Consider the following 18165-nt stretch of genomic DNA (forward strand, 5'->3'; position numbering starts at 1 on the left):
CCCTCGTGTACTATTTCTCCATTATCTTATATGCTTGATTACTTACAAACTTAAGCTGTGAAAATCTTGATTTTCTGTGATACAATGCACTTTCAGGCTGGAAATAATTTTCATTTTAAATGTCTTTATAATCTAAATTTAAGTGAATCCTAGACACTTATAATAATAATATTTTTTGTTCTACGTATAAAATCATTCAAATTTTCCAAATAATTTCATTTTTTATTCTATTAAAATTCAATCGTCTGCGACGTCTTATATAAACGCTACTCATTTTTTTCTCATTCTTTTTTTTTCTGATTGGTAAGCGTAGAAGTGTTGCGTTTCAAAATGCAAAGGGATATGAATAGTTAAATGCTTGCGACATCCCGTGGTTTACAATTAGCAGTGCAACATCCGTTGAGAGTGTGGCAAAAATAATTGCGAAATGCTCAAGATATTCCTTTATTATTGGGATTGCAAATGCGTCTTTTTTATGTGCGTTAAAGAAAGACGATGGATGTGTTTAGGTAAAGTGGAACAAACGACAAATGAAGCAAGGAATCTGTTATCGTATCGGTGTAAAATGTCACTCTCAGCTTCATAAAGGCCGTTTTACACGGTACACGGAATTGCGCAATCTGACGTACGTGCGAAGGCGCAATCAAAATTGCGTCGTGTAAAGCGGTGAATTGCTAGAACACATGCCAGAATGCGTGGATGCGAGACGGCAAAATAGCCCGTTCTAATTTCGTTCATGCATTCGCGCAATTCCACGCCATTTTAGGAATTATTATTATTATTAAAATTGTTATAAGTAGGCCATTGGCCTGGTGGTAACATGTGCATATGATGGAAGAAAACAATAGAAAACATTGAAAGAACAATAGAAAACATTTGAAAAAATAATAGAAAACATTATGAAAAGCCCTTGGTCCCTACTTCTTCAACCGCTTCTTAAAACTGTGTAAATTTTTCGGGAAGGACTCAAAACTTAATGCAGCTCTAACCTGCGCAATGCCGTGTCCCGTGAAAAACGGCCTTAATAAGCTTGATAATAGTCCGTGGAATGCGCAACACGTTGTCACCTGTCTTTCGCGATGGAGAACCGATATATATGTCGCGGAGCAGTACCCAAGTTCGGAGTAATGCGATCGCTCACGTTCCTAGAATCCCTTTGGGGAGAAGAGGGGCGCTGCAGGAGAAGCCAGAGAACGGTACCTGTTGTCCTGCACTGAGAGCAAGGGGGGCGAGCGGCTAAATGAAGACGAGCACTTGTAATTGAGAAGTTGTGGCTCGGCCGGTCCAAAAGAATCGGTGTTCTGGGGAAGGGCGGGTCAAAGTGCGACGCTTATAGAAGGGCTTGAAGGAGGGAAGGTGTTGATTTTAGGGGTGTATATTTTCCCCCGAAAATTTTCCCCGCGTTGACTACCAGTGATATATCTTCTGAGGAGACCATTAGCCCAAGGGGAACTAACTTCAGACATTCATTATTCGTGGGGGACCGGGTTGGTGTGGTTGCTAGAGTGTTGGCTTCCCACCCTGTGGGCCCGGGTTCAAATCCCGGCAGCGGCAGAGAATTTTCAGAGACTGCCCGATCCCTGCTTGAATGTTGTGTGGAGGACATTTCAAGCGCAACACTCCGTCCGTCGGATGGGACGTTAGGCCGTGGTCCCCTTGGCGCCTTTCGTTAAGAGCAGGCTAATGCCGACGCCAGGTTTCCCTCCACCCTTCCTTACCTACCCTTCCCTCATGGCGCAAATGACCTCAGCTGTCGGTCGCCTCCTCCAAATACCATACCATCATTATTCGTGATGGTTAAATTTCACAATATTGACCTATAAACAACGATGAAATAAACTTTCAGCTCTATGCAGACGAAATGCATAGCTGGTTCACTGAAATGTTAAATTTTCCGATATGTGTGAATTGATAACACAATATTCTCCTAGGCAACCCGCGTACCACCAAAGCTCTCTCCGAACCAAAGTTCATCGTGCCGGGGGGGATCGAAAATCTGGGATGAGTAAAATGGTGGGAAGGTGAGTGGCACTACTATAACCGTTTTGCACGACGCACGAAATCGTGCATCTTCGAAATAAACGCTTTATTTCAACAATGATTGAAACGATATAAGGTTTAGAACAAGGATTTTGTATCATCTTGCGTCCATGCAGTTATGAATGCAATCATGTTATTTATGGCTTTGTATGGTGCGTTTTGAAGTTCACGTAGGTTGGTGAATTAGGTCGAGAAATTGCGTACTTTTTAATTTGCAGAACAAAGCTTGTTTTAAAACATATCTCGGGGTAGTAGGGAGAGGCAATGCCGTAAAGACAATAATTTTAAGCGTTGTTCTTTTGTAGGAGGGGGATGATTTGGAGGGTAGCTCATTTTTTACTTGGAGGTGCTTACCTTGTAAACTGTGTCCCCAAAATATTTGGATGGGGGTTTATATCATTGACCTTCCCTCCTGCCGGTTAAAACCTTGCTTGGAGACATTAATAAGAGGTTGAAACATACTTAAAGTGGCCTGCTAGAACTCTTGGAAAACTAGGATGCTCTTTATAACACTAAAGTACTAATGTAAATTTCCACTGGTATTTAATTTTCCTGCATCTCCCTCGAGTCACCTACTACAAAATATTAATTGACTTACCAAAACCCAGGTCGGTTTGGAAATATCTGAGGAAATTGACTGAAGTCTTTTTGTGTTTCAATAAAATTATAGAGAGTTTTTCACATTCCAGCGCCCTGTTCCACGAAAGCATTGTATTTATATTCTTGCCTATTCTGTTTAGCTATTTTCTGGATTTGGAATGGGGTCGTTAGTCGATGGCGTGGCTGTGAAGAGGTGGTGGGTGTCGTGCTTGTTAGCGAATGAAGGGTGGTGGAGACGGAAAGAATGGGCCTTGGGTGTAATAAGAGGCTATCCACACGGTAGCACACAAATCACTTTAGGTGGCGTGTGGCAGGAACTGGCCTCAGCTCTTTAAGGATCTTCCTCTCCCGCGAATGCCGTGACCCGAGCTTTCTTAGCCTGCCGGCCTTGAATTAACTACCACGATTTTAGCTGACCCTCGTTTACGAGTTTTCCAGTCAATTTTCAAATTTGAAGGAAATGGTTGGTCTCCGAACGTATTGTTCCGTATAAATTTTCTTCTCTATTACGATTCTACGTAAATCTGAACCACCTTCTATTTTTTTTAAGAGATAAGGATAAAAATATATTTTCAGGCGATCCCTTTTGGTAGCCATATGAATTACAAGCTCTAAGTATTGGTGGAAATATTTTTAGCTTATCATTTTGTAATTTCCCCGGCATAAATGCACGTTGAGTTTTTTTTTGCTTGTGCTACAATGGGTAGGTTAGGTAAAAGTTAAGAGTGCTAAACTACCCTGTGGAAAACAAATGTGGGAATATTGTAGGTGTCTCAAGTTCTAATTAGGCTAAAGATTAATATATTTATCATATTATGCCTCTAATACCTTTTGCAATAAAGGTTCTCTCCAAATTACACTTTGCTAAATTTTGAATCGCTATAATTAATTCTTCTCTGTATGATATGGTAGTTTTATTTACTTGATAATTTGCTACGAACGGTATAATTTCCCAATTTGTTGATATTGAGGGATTATGGGGATATATTGTTCTGAATCCTGCGTTTCGATACATTTAAATATTCTTTTGATAAGTAAAATATAGAATAATTACTTTTATACATGGTAAGGAACATGTTTAAGTTAGGTAATTGTACATTTTTACCAATAATCTATTTTTCAGATGTGAGCATTTCTCATAATACGTATTTCCTATTACTAGCTGTATTTATAGTTCAATTATCGAACCTTTCTGGGCTAGATTTACATCTTACAACTGTGTGTTTTAGAGAAACCTTCTTCTTCACCTTGTCGTATCTTCCAAAATAATTTTATAAATGCGTATTATTTAATGGAAAGGAGAAAAATGAATTTTGAAATCTAAGTTGCTGCTGTTTAATATTTCATTGTTTTCCTGAGCTGTAGTCATCACGAAATGGGTGTTGTTTATTACTTCCCATCTGATGAAAAAACACATTTAATACAACCACCGAGGGACACGCTGAGATTGGGTTAACAGTTGAATAAGTGGCCTACAATTCACTTTGGCCGGAAATTAATTTTCATTGTTATATCACGAAAAGTAAATTGAATTTTCTCGGTATTCAGTACAGGTATGGTTTAACACGAAGATTTTAACATGTAACTGTAGCGAGTGCAAATGTCATTTTCAAAGAGAACTATGTCATTGAAGTTTAATACCCTGGGGATTGAATTTTGGGATTTTCCAAGCAAAGATTTTGACGCGGTAGTGGTTTATTAAAAACAATAAGCATAGATCCGTAAATAAGGCGCAGTATTCCGTTCTTCTGTCCATATTAGCCCGCATCGAAAGTATTTTCGTTAATAGATATGGACCTTTTGTGTAATATTTCTGATGTAGGTTTTGGCGGCGTTCAGGTTCGCTGTGGGTATGTTTCCGGGTTCTGTCCGCGTTGTCATTTTGATGGCGACGTTTGTGGACTGAGCTGTAGGCGGTCATCTTCAGCCTGGCCTGCGGACGCCTGCAGTACAGTAGGTGAAACGTCGCCATCAAAATGACAACGCGGACGGAACCCCGAAATATGCCCTACTGCTTTTTTACGATAATTTGGAATACCATTCCTTATGGCATTCTATCAATAAAAGTGATATTTGGAAAATAATTTGAAAATTATTTAGGGCAAAGCGGTTATTTATCGATTCGCGAAGTCGCGTTAGAACCTCTTCATAAAAACGCCGCGATGTCGAAAGGCCGCGACCGTGGAACATCTGCTAAACGGATCCCGGCTGCCAAATATTTTCCTCGTCCAAATTTTTTCTCCCGACGGTCGCTCACGCTTACGCTAAACGGCATTTATACCGTCTCCTTACTATATTCCTCCTCCTCCTGCCCCGCCCGTGGTCCTCTAAACTGCTGCGCTCCTGCAAAACTCGGGAGGCATGCGAGAGAAAGAGAAAGGAGGCTTTGGGAGGGGGTTGGAGGAGGAGGAGGGGTCCCTGGCAATCGTGGTCGCTCGCTCTCTTTCCCGTTAGTGAGAGCAACAAGTGTCCCTACCTCAAAAACCCCACCCTCCGCCGTTGGAACCGCGCCTTTGGAGAGGATGAGGAGGAGGTATAGCAGTAGTAGTCTCCCCCAACTCCTCCTACTCCTCCTCCACACCCCACCACTCCACGGCTGGCTTCTTCTTGTTCTTCTTCTCCTTGCCTCGCCGACGAATTCACTGTGGGCAAGTTGAGGCTCCGTGCCGGCGGTGGTGGTGGTGGGGTGAATTGCCTTGCCAAGTACTCGCGCATTACTCCCTCGTGAAACAGTTCGGAGGTTCCCCCGGTATACCAAGTAAATGTCGTTGAGAAGAAAAATTTTAAAAGGTGCTCTTGTAAAAGTAGTCGATCTAATTACAGTCAAATAAAATTAGGCATCTATTTTAATCTGACAATTACTTTCATGATAAGAAAGTTTTCTATCGATCCTGTAGGCAACGTTTAGATTTTGGCGAGTAATAGAGCTTATATGGTGTTCATTTTAATTAAAAAATGTGCTCTTCTGATAGTAATTGATCAGCTGTAAAACAAAAAATTCTGATATCAATAATTTTCTGAAAACTGCTCTTTAAATAAAGCTCTCTCGTGAAACGTGGAGGTTCCCCAGGTTCCCAAGTAAATGTCATTGTGAAGAAGAATTCAGAATGTGCTCGATTAAATGTATTCGATCTGATTTCAGGCAAATAAAACTAGGTATTAGTAGTAATCTGAAATAGCATTAATGATAAGAAAATTTTTCTATCCTTTTTTAAGGCGATGTTTAGATTTTTATGTGAAACGAGGTGAATCTCGTTTTCACTTTAATTTAAAAATGTACCTTCTCTTCTAAAGGTAATCTATCGGATGCTAATAAAAAAATTCTGGTAAAAATAATTTTCTTAAAACTGCTCTTAATAATAGGAAAATTTGTTTAGACTCTTATGATAATGGGTTTCTTAGAGAATCGGAGTTAATGTCATTTTCATTAAAAAATTTAAAATATGCATCCTAATGATACTCGATAGACTTCCACTAACAAAATTGGGTGTCCATAATATCTGGTTATCGCATTTGAAAATAGGAAATTTTCATTTGGCTTGCATTAAGGTACTCGAGTTAAATCGAGAAGCGGTATAAATATGTAATTCATGTAAATTTCAAAATCATCTTAGTATCTAACAGCATTTGTTTATCGATGAGTTAGACACCATGGGAAGTGATAGTTAGTTGCTTGAATGCATTTTTTGTGGCGCGTGTGTAATCAACGATCCTGCTCTCATTAGTTCCGCATTAATTCAAATATCTTTTTTAATTTCTTTCCCTCGAGGAAAAAAGATATGTCCTGTCGTGCTTCTCGGTCGTTATTTTTTGGGGAGACTCAAGGGAAGTCCTACCAGGTAGGCTTTCATGGCTGATTTACCGGCCTTTACGAACTTAACTCACTTGTGGTTTCCGTGAAGGGGAATGGCTTCCAATCGACGATATGATGTGTCGAGCGGAAAATTTGTTGTTGCACGCGCGGAAGACCTACATTTAATCTATCTGAAGCCTCATTACTTCCAGTGGGAAGCAACAGACGCGTGTTCCTGATGGGGTTGCAGAGGAGGGGTTCTGATTTAGACCATCTTAAAGTACTTTTGGAATGGATCAGCATCAAGGTTCTTTAAAATAGATTCATGGGGCCGATGGGTTGAAAACGTATAATTTAAGATAGCTAATCCAGAAAGCGATTTGGGGTGGTTTTTCTGAGATCAATCGATTGCATTTTTTAATGATCAATTACCTTCAAAAGTTACCTTTCAATTAATTTTCTGCTAAAATAAATACAAAGATATGTAATAATTTAAAACGTTTTTCAGCTGTTAATAATATTTTAAATAAAAGTTTCGACTTTTTGGCGCTAATTTTTTCTTTCTTTAAGGAGATTGGACTGTAAAAATATTACCAATATGATTAAGTGCATTTAATCATGGTGGGAAATGATACTGATTTACCTATGCATTCAATGAATTTTGATTTCTCGTTTGATTTAATGTTATCTGAAGCTGTAAATGTATTTGTAAAATCTCCACTTTCATTTCTTAAAAGTACTTGCGCATTCATCAATATTGTAAGTATTATTTTTGTGCGAATTGTGAGTGTTTTAAATTCATTCACTGATTTATGTCAAGTTTACACTGTTAACGTATGCAATCTACCTCTGAATGCAAGAAATTCTGATAAATTATCATATTCTTATCAGCAATAATGTTTGGTCGTTAAAAATTCATTGCATGCGTTTCAGAGATTTACACATTTGATTCATGTGACGTAGTTGCCGTCTCTGTATACAATTGTGTACCGTAGCAATGTTACTCTGAAAATTATTTCTCAACAAATAAAGCTCTAAATAAAAGCTCTCTTAGTCTTTGTTTGTGTTAATATTTATCGGAATTAAAAAATATGATATCAGTAAATCAGGGTAATATTATAATTATTATTATTAAAATAATTGGATCAGTATTGAAAAGGTCATATCTTCATAAAAATAAATATTTTCAGAAACATAGAGAAAGTATTTGTACCAAAATCTGCACACAGTACCAGAAAAATCTCATAGTTACCTTAAAGTTGTGCTAGAATAACATTTTATTTATCATGTTTGGTTGGGAATCACTCGTAGCAATCTATTCTGATGAAATTGCCTTTTCCAAAGCACTAATGATTTTTTCAGATGTTAAATATTATTTGTGCTCCCAATCAAACGAGTTTTGTGGGATTTTATATGACAACCCTTAATATGCAAATATAGTAATTTTACTACAAAAATATACTAAATTATGACATAAAATCATTGAAGTCATTGATGATTAAACATTTTTCAAATATCTTCCTACTCTTCATTGTTGTAGCTCAGAAAAGCAGTTTATAAAAACCTCTACGTACATATGGAATGTACTCGACCAATATTTTTATGTCTGCCATATTTTATGATTGATTGGGTCTATGACATCGTAAGCCCTACAATATGGTGATGGAGGAGAGATACCGGCTGATTTCCCTAACTAGATTCACAACCCTTTTGTCTGTCAATGCGTTTTTGCGTTGCCGCAGTACCAGGTTTTTTCTGCTCTGTACGATGAGGATATAAAATTCGAGATTTGAAAGGCTACTTTCTTATTCTTAGGCATTTTTGCATGGCACTCATTTCAAAATAATGCCTTCTCGTGGTTTGTTGGCCACCTTTTCTTGGAGTCAATGATGTCTTCATTCTCCACCTGGATGACTTTGATACTTCCAATTGTCTTCTCTATAAGTGTGCACAGCTCTTCAGGCATGTATATCGTGTCTGTTTTTCGTATGAGTATTTTGGCAGTACCAAATGCACGATCACTTGCTAGATAAAGAATGCCCTCAAGTGGGAAAGGAGTGATATATTTTATCAAACCCCCCATGGCTACAGTGGCTAATAAAAAACGGAAAAAAGTGTTGCTCTTATTTTAGCCAAGGAAATCATCATGCAAAATATGGAATTCTTTAGCACTTTTAGGAATACTATTTTTTAAATATTGGTCCAAGAACGAACGGAAATGTAGCAAAAATCGCTGAACTATAACAATGGTCGAAAACAGTTTGTAAATTTATACATTAAAATTATATGTGAAATCGTTGAGTTTTACTCCAGTCATCGAAGGCCTTGGAAAACAAGGCCTGCGTTCTCAGTTATTCATACTGAATCTAATAAGAACATTTTTAATCCATTATTGTCTTTTTTTCTCGATCACTAAGTAATGAGAACACTCTTGCTTTCCAGGATCATCCACGAGAGCGGTTTCACGTCGGAAGACTTCAAGCAATATCGGCCGGTTGTGTACAGCAACACGATACAGTCACTCGTGGCTATCCTTCGTGCAATGCCAAACCTCGGCATCGCTTTTGGGAACAATGAGAGAGAGGTGAGTGCCCTGAATTGCCCTAATTAGCCTCGCAATGTCCAAAATAAGCTGAAACACTCGCGGTGGAGTGTCCCACATTTTCTCTCCCTTCCCGTGGGATTCGTAAATTTCGATGGTCCTGTCTGTCGAGTGCGCGTGCTATGGAACGGGCTTTCCCATTTCCTTTCCTCACTTGACGATAAGGGCTTGAATGCTTGGAAGTGGTTGAATTCGAGCGTATAAATAGTGTGATTTGTCACGGGTCTTTTATCTCGACCTCAGCTCCGACAAACACAGCAGCGGGAAATGTCTGGGAGGTGTTAGTTGTGAACTCTCTCCATGTTTTTTTGCAATCGTCTAACATTGGAAAGATTTTTACGCTGTTTTATCATTTTGTCCTCCCGTAGCTTTTTTTGGGCAGTGCTAAATCGTACTCATCATCTTGATTTTGATTTTACCCTCTATTTTTGCAGTAGGTATTTACGCGCATATTTTGGAGGATTTTTTTCTATTTTTGAGTGCCTTTTATAGTTTTCTAATCGTTTCTTGGAGCTAATGGCATTCTGTGTACTTGAAGTATGTCATTGGTATGTTAATTGTAGTCTATCAGTATCTAGTATATTTCCTGTTGTGGAGCCTCACTATGATTCGGTTGTTTCTGCAAACGTGACATTCACTGTGTTTGGCCCAAGAAGTACTGCATTTGGCCGTACTTGATGCGAATCATCAGCTTTACTTTGAATACTCTGTGCGTTTCTGAAGATGGTGTGCGATAAAAAAAATGAGCCCTCTGTTGGGAAACACAATCCCCTATGTTGTAATTTTAACGCTATGATATTTTGCTTACCTTCGGTAGTAATATCGTTGTCATTGATCTACTGGCGAGCTCAAAATTTTTTATGAAATAATGTACCCAAACTTCGTTAAATAGTACTAAGCTTTTGAGTGATGTTCTCATAGAATTAATACATAACTGTTCATCTTCCGTGACGTTTTATTATAACAAGACTGATTTCTGCGATTATGTAGTTTAATCAAAGGAGAATTCCGCTCAGTCCCTTTACTCTGGGAATTTTCCAGTGATAATACCAATGGCATATTGAAACCAATAGGGTTGAAATGAAAATTTATGTAACATTACTTTGTATGTAATGATATTACCTTAAATAATTCCATACAGCATCGTGTGAAACTGCCAAAACTATTTCTTAGTGAAGCTTTTTGTTATCAATGCCTTTATCCCCTAGAATAGGATTATGACTGAGAATAGTGTAAATGCAGGCGTAGTGGATCACCATGAACTGCTGTGGTATATAATATTGGAGGAAGTGATCTACAGTCATTTCCGCCTTAAGAAAGGGTTTGGGAGGAAGGATGGAGAGAAACTCGGCGTCGGCATTGCTGCTCTTAGCCAAAGGCGCCTAGGGGACCTCGGCTTGACGCTACTATTCAAACCACGGACTGCTATACTTGAAGTGTTCTCTTTAGCCACCACATCCACCTTATTCCCATGTACTGGATTTTTTTCTTTGGGCCGAGTACTTAAATAATTGTTTCCTCTTAACGGAGGTGCACTGTTTAAATAAAATTAACGTTATTAGTGGAGGGCACTACTTACGGCTTCCTTTAACTGAGGGACTGCTTCGTCAGAGCGTCCTGGCCATATGGTGTGGGAAGTGAAGATTACCATTTCCTTTCGTACGACTTATTTTCTCATTCGTTGAAATGCTGTGCATGCACGGACTCTCCATGCTTTAATCTGCAGTCTCATTTGTTCATTGGCCTTCATTCAATGTGCATATCGCTGGAAAACACAATGCTGCCAGTTGGGATCTGGTATATCCGGGCAGAAAATAACTCTTCATATCTTCGTCCTCATTTGCGAATCCAATCGTGTATGCACTGCCACAAGGTTATTGACATTTAATTTTTTTCTGTATGATTTATGAATTTATTCATAAAAAATTTAGATCGCCTTCGGTCGGCGAAAATTTGTGGTCATTTCATTTAGAATTCTAATTGTGATTTACATGCTTCACCTTTTTTAAAACGCTGCAATGATGTAATGTAATGAAAAATAATCACCCCTTAATTTTTGAGAGCGCGTATATAACAAAGTTCGTGGTATACGTTGGCAGGATATCTGAGGGCTTACTACCTTCCTAATACCGTTGCAAACTCATTGAGTATTCTGGCTGGAAGTTATTTGTCCAATTCTATCTATGTTGTGAGTGTGGTTTTGAAATTAGCTGATTTACCGTTGTCAATACCAGCGAATATTGGAAGTTGTTAACTGTTACGATTTTGTAGTCAATTATTGCTATTTGGATTGTAATAGGTTGTTATGAATTCTCAGCATGAGTTTCAGCTTCTTAAAGATCGATTTTGAAAGTACTCCTTTGTCTGCAATATTCGAGAATCTTTAGTTTTATTGTATATAGTTTTACTCTGAGGTTTCTTACGTTCCTATGCCTACCATTAATCTCTGACAAAGTGTCTAATTAAAACTATTTTTCTTCGTATCTTGACTTAAAGGAAAGATTTGTAATATAAATTCGTATGTCATTTGAATGTTTGATTTTCCTGCTTAAATTTATTCATCATTGGAAATCGTACGAAATGCAAGTCCTATGAACTCGTTTTTGGAATATGTTTCGTTGGAAATGCTTTTCTAGATAAAATTGCAGATTTTTATTTTGAAAGCTTTTTCCTGATTCATCATCAGATTTAGAATTGTTTTTTTTGGGTGTGATCCCCTGTCTATCCCCTGACTACCGAACCGTTACCTTTAATCTTTATAAAGGCTACCAAGCAACTTACCGAGTGCACCGTACCATAGAGATAACAATGGTAATATATATGTAATGCTTTCACACGTCATCACCACCTCCACCAGTAGTCTCGCCTAATATTTGTGTGTGTGCCCTGTACTCATTTAATCATACCAGCCCGTATCATATTCGATCCTGATAGCTTGCCCATTAGATCACCAGATGGCGTTTAATTCATAAGTCTGGATATCGTACTATCGAGCCTTCGTAGCGACGTTGGCTAAAATAGGAAGTTGGTGAGATAATGCCTGCGATTAGCTTGCTCGGTTCGGTAGCTGGAATGAGCAGCATGTCGAAGTCGCTTTCGCGAGTCATAAATGGCGTGTCTGCTTGGAGATTATAAATTAATTAGGAAAATAGGTTTAAAATCAACGGTAAAATTTTTATGTGCTCGTTCTTTTTTTTCGTCATTTAGCATTTTCAATTCATAAGATAAGATGTTGTTCAATACGGCAAAGCGAATTTTTCTTGCTATTGCTAGACTTCAGCTGTTTTGTGGCTATCGACTGATATCATTGATGGGATACCTTGTCAATAGCTACTTCTAATAAATTAATCATTAATATCTGACGTTAATTAATATCTAATATATAATAATCACTAATATCCAGTTTATGATCATCTACTATTTAATTCCTGGTGAACTATGCCCTTGGATGTAAAATCCTATATGTTGTAGCAATTCGATACAGTTGAAGAAAAAGAATATTCGATATATATTGGAGAAAGATCCATTCCTAAAACCTGTTCTAAAAAAATTCGGGCCTACTTAAATATAAATAAATGTGATGGCCATTTATGATACCAAGCGTTTAAATAAAATAGGATGAACTTTAATAATCGTTTGTTTCTCCAGATTTGAAAAATTATTATTATCAATGAACCAACTAAAAGCTTGCGCACGGGTTCTGAGTGTGTGTATTTAATTATATATTAAGTATACTGCAATGGTTAGTAAAGAAAACTTAAAAATTAGCTTTAACGTGAATCGAGAAGATAAAAATCGGTCGTTTCTTTTTTGTATCGTCGTATATCTGCACTTTATTTTCAAATGTTTTATAAAATGCCCTTGAGCGTAAATTTTTAAGTAAATTTCCTATTAACACAAATAAATTACCAAAAGTTGACTTTAAAGTACCCTACGGAGACTCGAATGATTTACCTTCAATATCTCGTCAGTTGTAAAATTCAAATCGATCGACCTCAAAACTGACGCGTCAGCCTTGGAAAAACCACGCATGTATATGAAAATGAGGCTCCAGGGCATAATTCCTGAGATAAGTCGATCCGGGCTCATAGAGATAAGTCGATCCGGTGGGTTCTGCGATCCGCCTGCGTCCTCCCGGTCAAATCGCGACCGTAATTCTGGTGAATCGATCAAACGCCTCCCTCTGATCCCATAGCGTTTGCCATTTCCTTATCCCTCGCACCTTCGATGCTATTCCGAGTCTATCTCCAGCGAATTGGGGTCTCATATCAAGGGGATTGGTATGACGTATGGGTAGAGACTAGGAAGGAATATGTAAAGGCCGTTTTACACGGTACACGGAATTGCGCAATCTGACGTACGTGCGAAGGCGCAATCAAAATTGCGTCGTGTAAAGCGGTGAATTGCTAGAACACGTGCGAGAATGCGTGGATGCGAGACGGCAAAATAGCCCCTGTTCTAATTTCGTTATTGCATTCGCGCAATTCCACGCCATTGTAGAAATTAATGCGGCTCTAACCTGCGCAATTCCGTGCCCCGTGTAAAACGGCCTTAAGAGAAGTTCACTGCTGGAATTATAACCTCATTAAAGATGGTAGGGAACTGTGGCCCAACGTGTCATCGGACAGGTATAAAGTTATGTGCTGTAACCCTCTCGTCATATCATACGTGGTTGGTGGTCAAAAACAGTATTGCAATACTAGGATTGGTGTGATGTAGCCCTACATTTCTTCATTTTCCTCCGACTGTTGGACTGGAGGACCTTTGAACTCAAGCCCTCGACCGTTGGCTTCGCTCTGTTCATCTGTATTCTTCTCAGTCTTAAATTCAAAGAGTTACTGATAGTATAGCCTTCATCTCGATAGAAGTCCCTCCTGATTTCTAACGCTCTTTTCGTTTAGCGATCCCAAAAATTTCCTGTGCGACAGAGAACACTCGCATCGTTCCATTTAATACGATGGTCCAGACTGAGGCTAAGAGCGATAGAAATAAGAATTGAGAAGAATAACGAGATCCAGGCTATTTCATCAGTAACTCTTGGTAAAGAATATACATGAACAGAGCGAAGCCAACTGTTTAGCACCGTCATTGTGAGCGCTTCGTAAAAGTGTCTCCATAAAAACGGCTTATGGTCAACGCTCCTCCAGTACAGCACTCGGAGCACGACCAATCCCTCGACGCCAACGTCCGCATAAAACCAGCTAACAGTGTCGATTCGCGAAAGTTCCCATGAGAATGTGTAACAAGTCGCCACGTGAAACGTCGGAAGCTTTACGTTTACTCACCCAGGGTATATCACAATAAGACATCATCTCTACAGTTCGCCGGGAAAACGCGAAATCTAACAATACTGAATTTGTTCGTCTGATTCTGCTTGTACCCGTAACTCTTACGGCCTGTTGAAACTTTTTTACTGTTGTGAGTATTTCGCTAAGTTACCGATTCGATTGAACTTTAATGGAGTTGATATAATAATCAATTTAACCTTCGAACAGAAGTTCCTAAAGTGGAACTTCTTTTTATTTTTATAGGTGCCAGTTCACCAATGGTTCAAAATACATGTTATTGATACTCAAATATTAGCTATAAATTGTTCTCTCATTCATGCCACCGAAGACAGCGTAGAAGGGAATGTGAATTTTAGAACCATCATTGCGTGTGCTTCGTAAAAATTTCTTTATTAAAAGAAAGACCGATTCAATGTTATGAATTTCTGATGTGCGATATAAATTGTAGGTCAAGAAAACTGTTAGTAGTGAAGGCTGATCGGGTGCTCAACCAGAAAATCTCTTCCGTTTTGGAGTACGACTCCTCCGCCGGCAGCCGTGGAGGAGATTGCCCGATGGAGCACCGAAGCAGTCATCACTACCAGCATATGCTGGGAAATCACCAGATTTTATTTCAAGAAAACGTTTTATTTCGTAAAACATTATTTTATCCAACTTGTGGACAAAGCCCCTTAGGGTAGTTTCCTTCATCAAAGAAAACGAAATGCATTGATTTCTATACGTCACCCACCATTAGGGTTTTCATAATATACAAATTATTTGGTTTTAGAACTCCCAGTTTAAACGAATGGCAATGGTCAATTTTAGCCTCATTTGAAAAAGGCCAGATTGGCGCCCATGCGATACCACTCCACGTGACGTCACAGGGACCTAGTATCAGCACTCAAGCCTCGCCTCAAGGTCACGTCACAGGGCGGCAGCGGGAACCAGAAATACGTCACACGGACTTTTCCGATCATTCCTACTTAGCCGTCGCGTTTTCGCGCGCTTGAAATTTTTCACGTTTCATTTAATCGCGAAAAATAGATATCGTCATTCGAAAATCTAAGAGCGTGAAATGCGTACTCCAGGAGTAATAATCTTTCGATTTAGGCAATAAAAAATAATAGGAAACCACCCTATTGTGAGATTTTTTTACTCGGGAAACAATTTTTTTTATTTCTCCCTGCTGTGCGCCATGCAAAAAAAAGTCTCTTTCCAAACGCAGTGGTTACGTTTTCTATCCCGTGTATGCTATCTGGAATGGGAAGCGATGCGGAAAGAATCCGCGCGGATCGATTAATCGTACCTTTTATTCTTCGATCTCTTTCTCGTCCCCTCTTTCTCTGCCACGACCTCTGCGGGCAGAGAAGCCTCGATAATATCCGGGCCCGTGCACTAAATTCCACGGGCTGGAATACCCAAAGAATCCGGTGCCTGGCGTACATCCGCCCCAATCCCAGGGCTTGTCCCTTGACGTGCGGGATATTAATTGTGAGCATTTTGAAGGGAGGCCTCTTCTTGTGGAATTATATCGGCCCAGTCCCTACTACGTGATCCCTCGCACACGGCTCGTAGAGGGACTTCGATTCATGAAGATTCTATTGTCTCGACAGTTAAGCTCAAGGTTTATTTCATCCAATCGTTTCTTTTGACACGAAGAATCGATTTGGTGGAAAAAAGCTTTTTTTCGTTTTGCTTCCGGGTCAAGTTAGCGGGAATAAGTGTTGAGTTCTAAGGATGATAACGATCCTCTGTGCTGTCGTTCTTATGGAATTTAGTTAATATTTTGCTTCTCCTAGCGCATTCAGTTTAAAAATGAGCTAAATTTGGTGCTCATTTAACTCTTTTTAGCGAGTAGTCTTAGTACTTAGTTTATATGGTGATAAAAATGGGGATCGGTTGACAGATTAGATGTTCATGCACGATAAAAAATTTATTTTGTTTTAAAAATGTTGCGTGGGTAATTTTAATTTTCACTGAGTAATTGTTTGACTCCGCAATTTGGTTATTTAAACGAATTTTTGATGAAATTTCATACTGTTTTCTTTTTACAATTTTTAACTTTTATTAGGAGAGAATTATCAATGATCAATAACATGCTTTTTTTCCAAATAAAATCTTTTTGGCATGCATCAGCGGGTAGTGCAATTGTTTTCTGTGATGGCATAAATGATTTCTGTAACTCGCGTTTTGTCTGCACCAAAGAGTTGGATTGAGGAATATAATCTTCATAAATAGCTTCAACTGTTTCTCGTGCTCACTATGTTTCACGATGAGAATTAAAAATTCAGTTTTTATCTGTGTCACAAGACTAGCCAATTTGAGAACTTGGAACTTTTTTGGGACTTTTTCGTCCAAAGGTTGCCGATTTCAATAGATTGCTGCCTTTTCTTTATTGGTTCATAGGTTTAAATATCAAAGGTTTTCTGCAACCTTCAAAATTATAAAATGTTGAAATTTACTGTCTCTCTACTTCAACGAAATATCAGCTGTGCTATATTTTCGCCCAAGCGTCTCTATTTCGTTCGTGTTTTTTCTGTTTTTCTTTTGTGATTAAAACATGAATTAATATCTCCGGCGACACTTCATTTGTAAGGTATTGATCACCTTACCTCGGCTCTTGCGCATGAGTTTTCCGAGGCTTTGGTGCAAGAGCGCCCCATAATCTCGAGATTATAATCCAGGAGATGAAAAGGCCAGTTCCATTGGACGGCAGGGGTGCAGTACAGATTGTACATCATACTGCGCGTTTGCGTCTCGTTGGCATCTAAGAAAAAACGTCCTACCCAGCAGGCCATACCCAACTCATATTAACGAAGGCAGAGAAGAAAGTTAGTTTGACCGGGAATAGAATGTAATTGTAATGTAAGAAGATGGGAAATAGCGCCGTGAAAGAATTTATGTCAACCAAGTTTCCCTTCCGATAGCTTTATCAAACATTTCTTGTGGGATTAATAAATTTATTTATGTAAATGTATCAAGAATTTTACGATTTAGATGCCACATAAAGCGAGGACTGGTCGAACCAATGGTATTGTCGGTAATGTTTTGGAATTTTCTTAGTTTTGCCAGTGAAACTGTGTTTAATTTTGATATGCTTTTGATTTCTTACATTGTTTTCCAATTTTGAGTTTTTCCTGCATAATTTTACTCATATTTGGCAAAAGAGGCATATTTCTGTAGTATAAAATACTTGGAGAGGTGAAATTAATAAATCTTCTCATGTCCTGCGCCTTTTCCCTTCGAAGATAGCGCACTGGCGCCAGCAATTTGTAGTTGTGCTTATTGTTATTTACCCAACAAAAAGTTCGAAAGTTTGAAATGCGTAAAAAAGATTGTAATTGCCGGGGACTTGATCCTCCGACGTGGTGACCTGATCACCGTGTGATTCTAACCCTTTGAGAGTTTGTAGTGAGCTTGACGGCCTGGAATCTCATATCCCACGAACGGAGGCTATTTCACCTATTTTATGAAAACGGGAAGGTTAAAATCCTCTTTTCAGCCATTTCCAACGCCGTGGTTTTATAATGGAAAGAAAAGACACTCTCCTTCTCTCAGAAATCAATCAAGCTGCCAGTAGGAGCATTTCAAGGAAACTAATGTAAGACATTCGCTCTACCATCTTCGATTCTAGCATTTTTGTCGCGTACAAATAATAATTGGTTCCTTTGTAGCATGAAAACAGCAGTTACAGGATTCTTACACGTGGAAGGTGCCTCAGGTATATAAGCCTCGACCTTTTACAAGATGAACACAATTCGAGTTCTGATTAACTTGCATAGCGGTTCCATTTCCACGTGTTTTCACCTTCAAAGAGCTGTAAACTCATTGTGTAGTTATTTATTTCCTTAGGTTTTATA

The 18165-nt window shown here is 38.7% G+C and overlaps 1 protein-coding gene across 1 annotated transcript in view; it reads left to right on the forward strand.

Moving 5' to 3' along the window:
- LOC124162378 (guanine nucleotide-binding protein G(o) subunit alpha) overlaps positions 1-18165 on the forward strand; it is a 273531-nt gene that overhangs the window by 73154 nt on the left and 182212 nt on the right. The window contains exon 3 of the mRNA XM_046538898.1: positions 8876-9017. Within this exon, the coding sequence (XP_046394854.1) occupies positions 8876-9017 (142 nt within the window). The remainder of the gene's footprint in view (positions 1-8875; positions 9018-18165) is intronic.

The sequence above is a fragment of the Ischnura elegans genome, chromosome 1 (assembly GCF_921293095.1).
Source record: "Ischnura elegans chromosome 1, ioIscEleg1.1, whole genome shotgun sequence".
NCBI classification, from domain to species: Eukaryota; Metazoa; Arthropoda; class Insecta; order Odonata; family Coenagrionidae; genus Ischnura; species Ischnura elegans.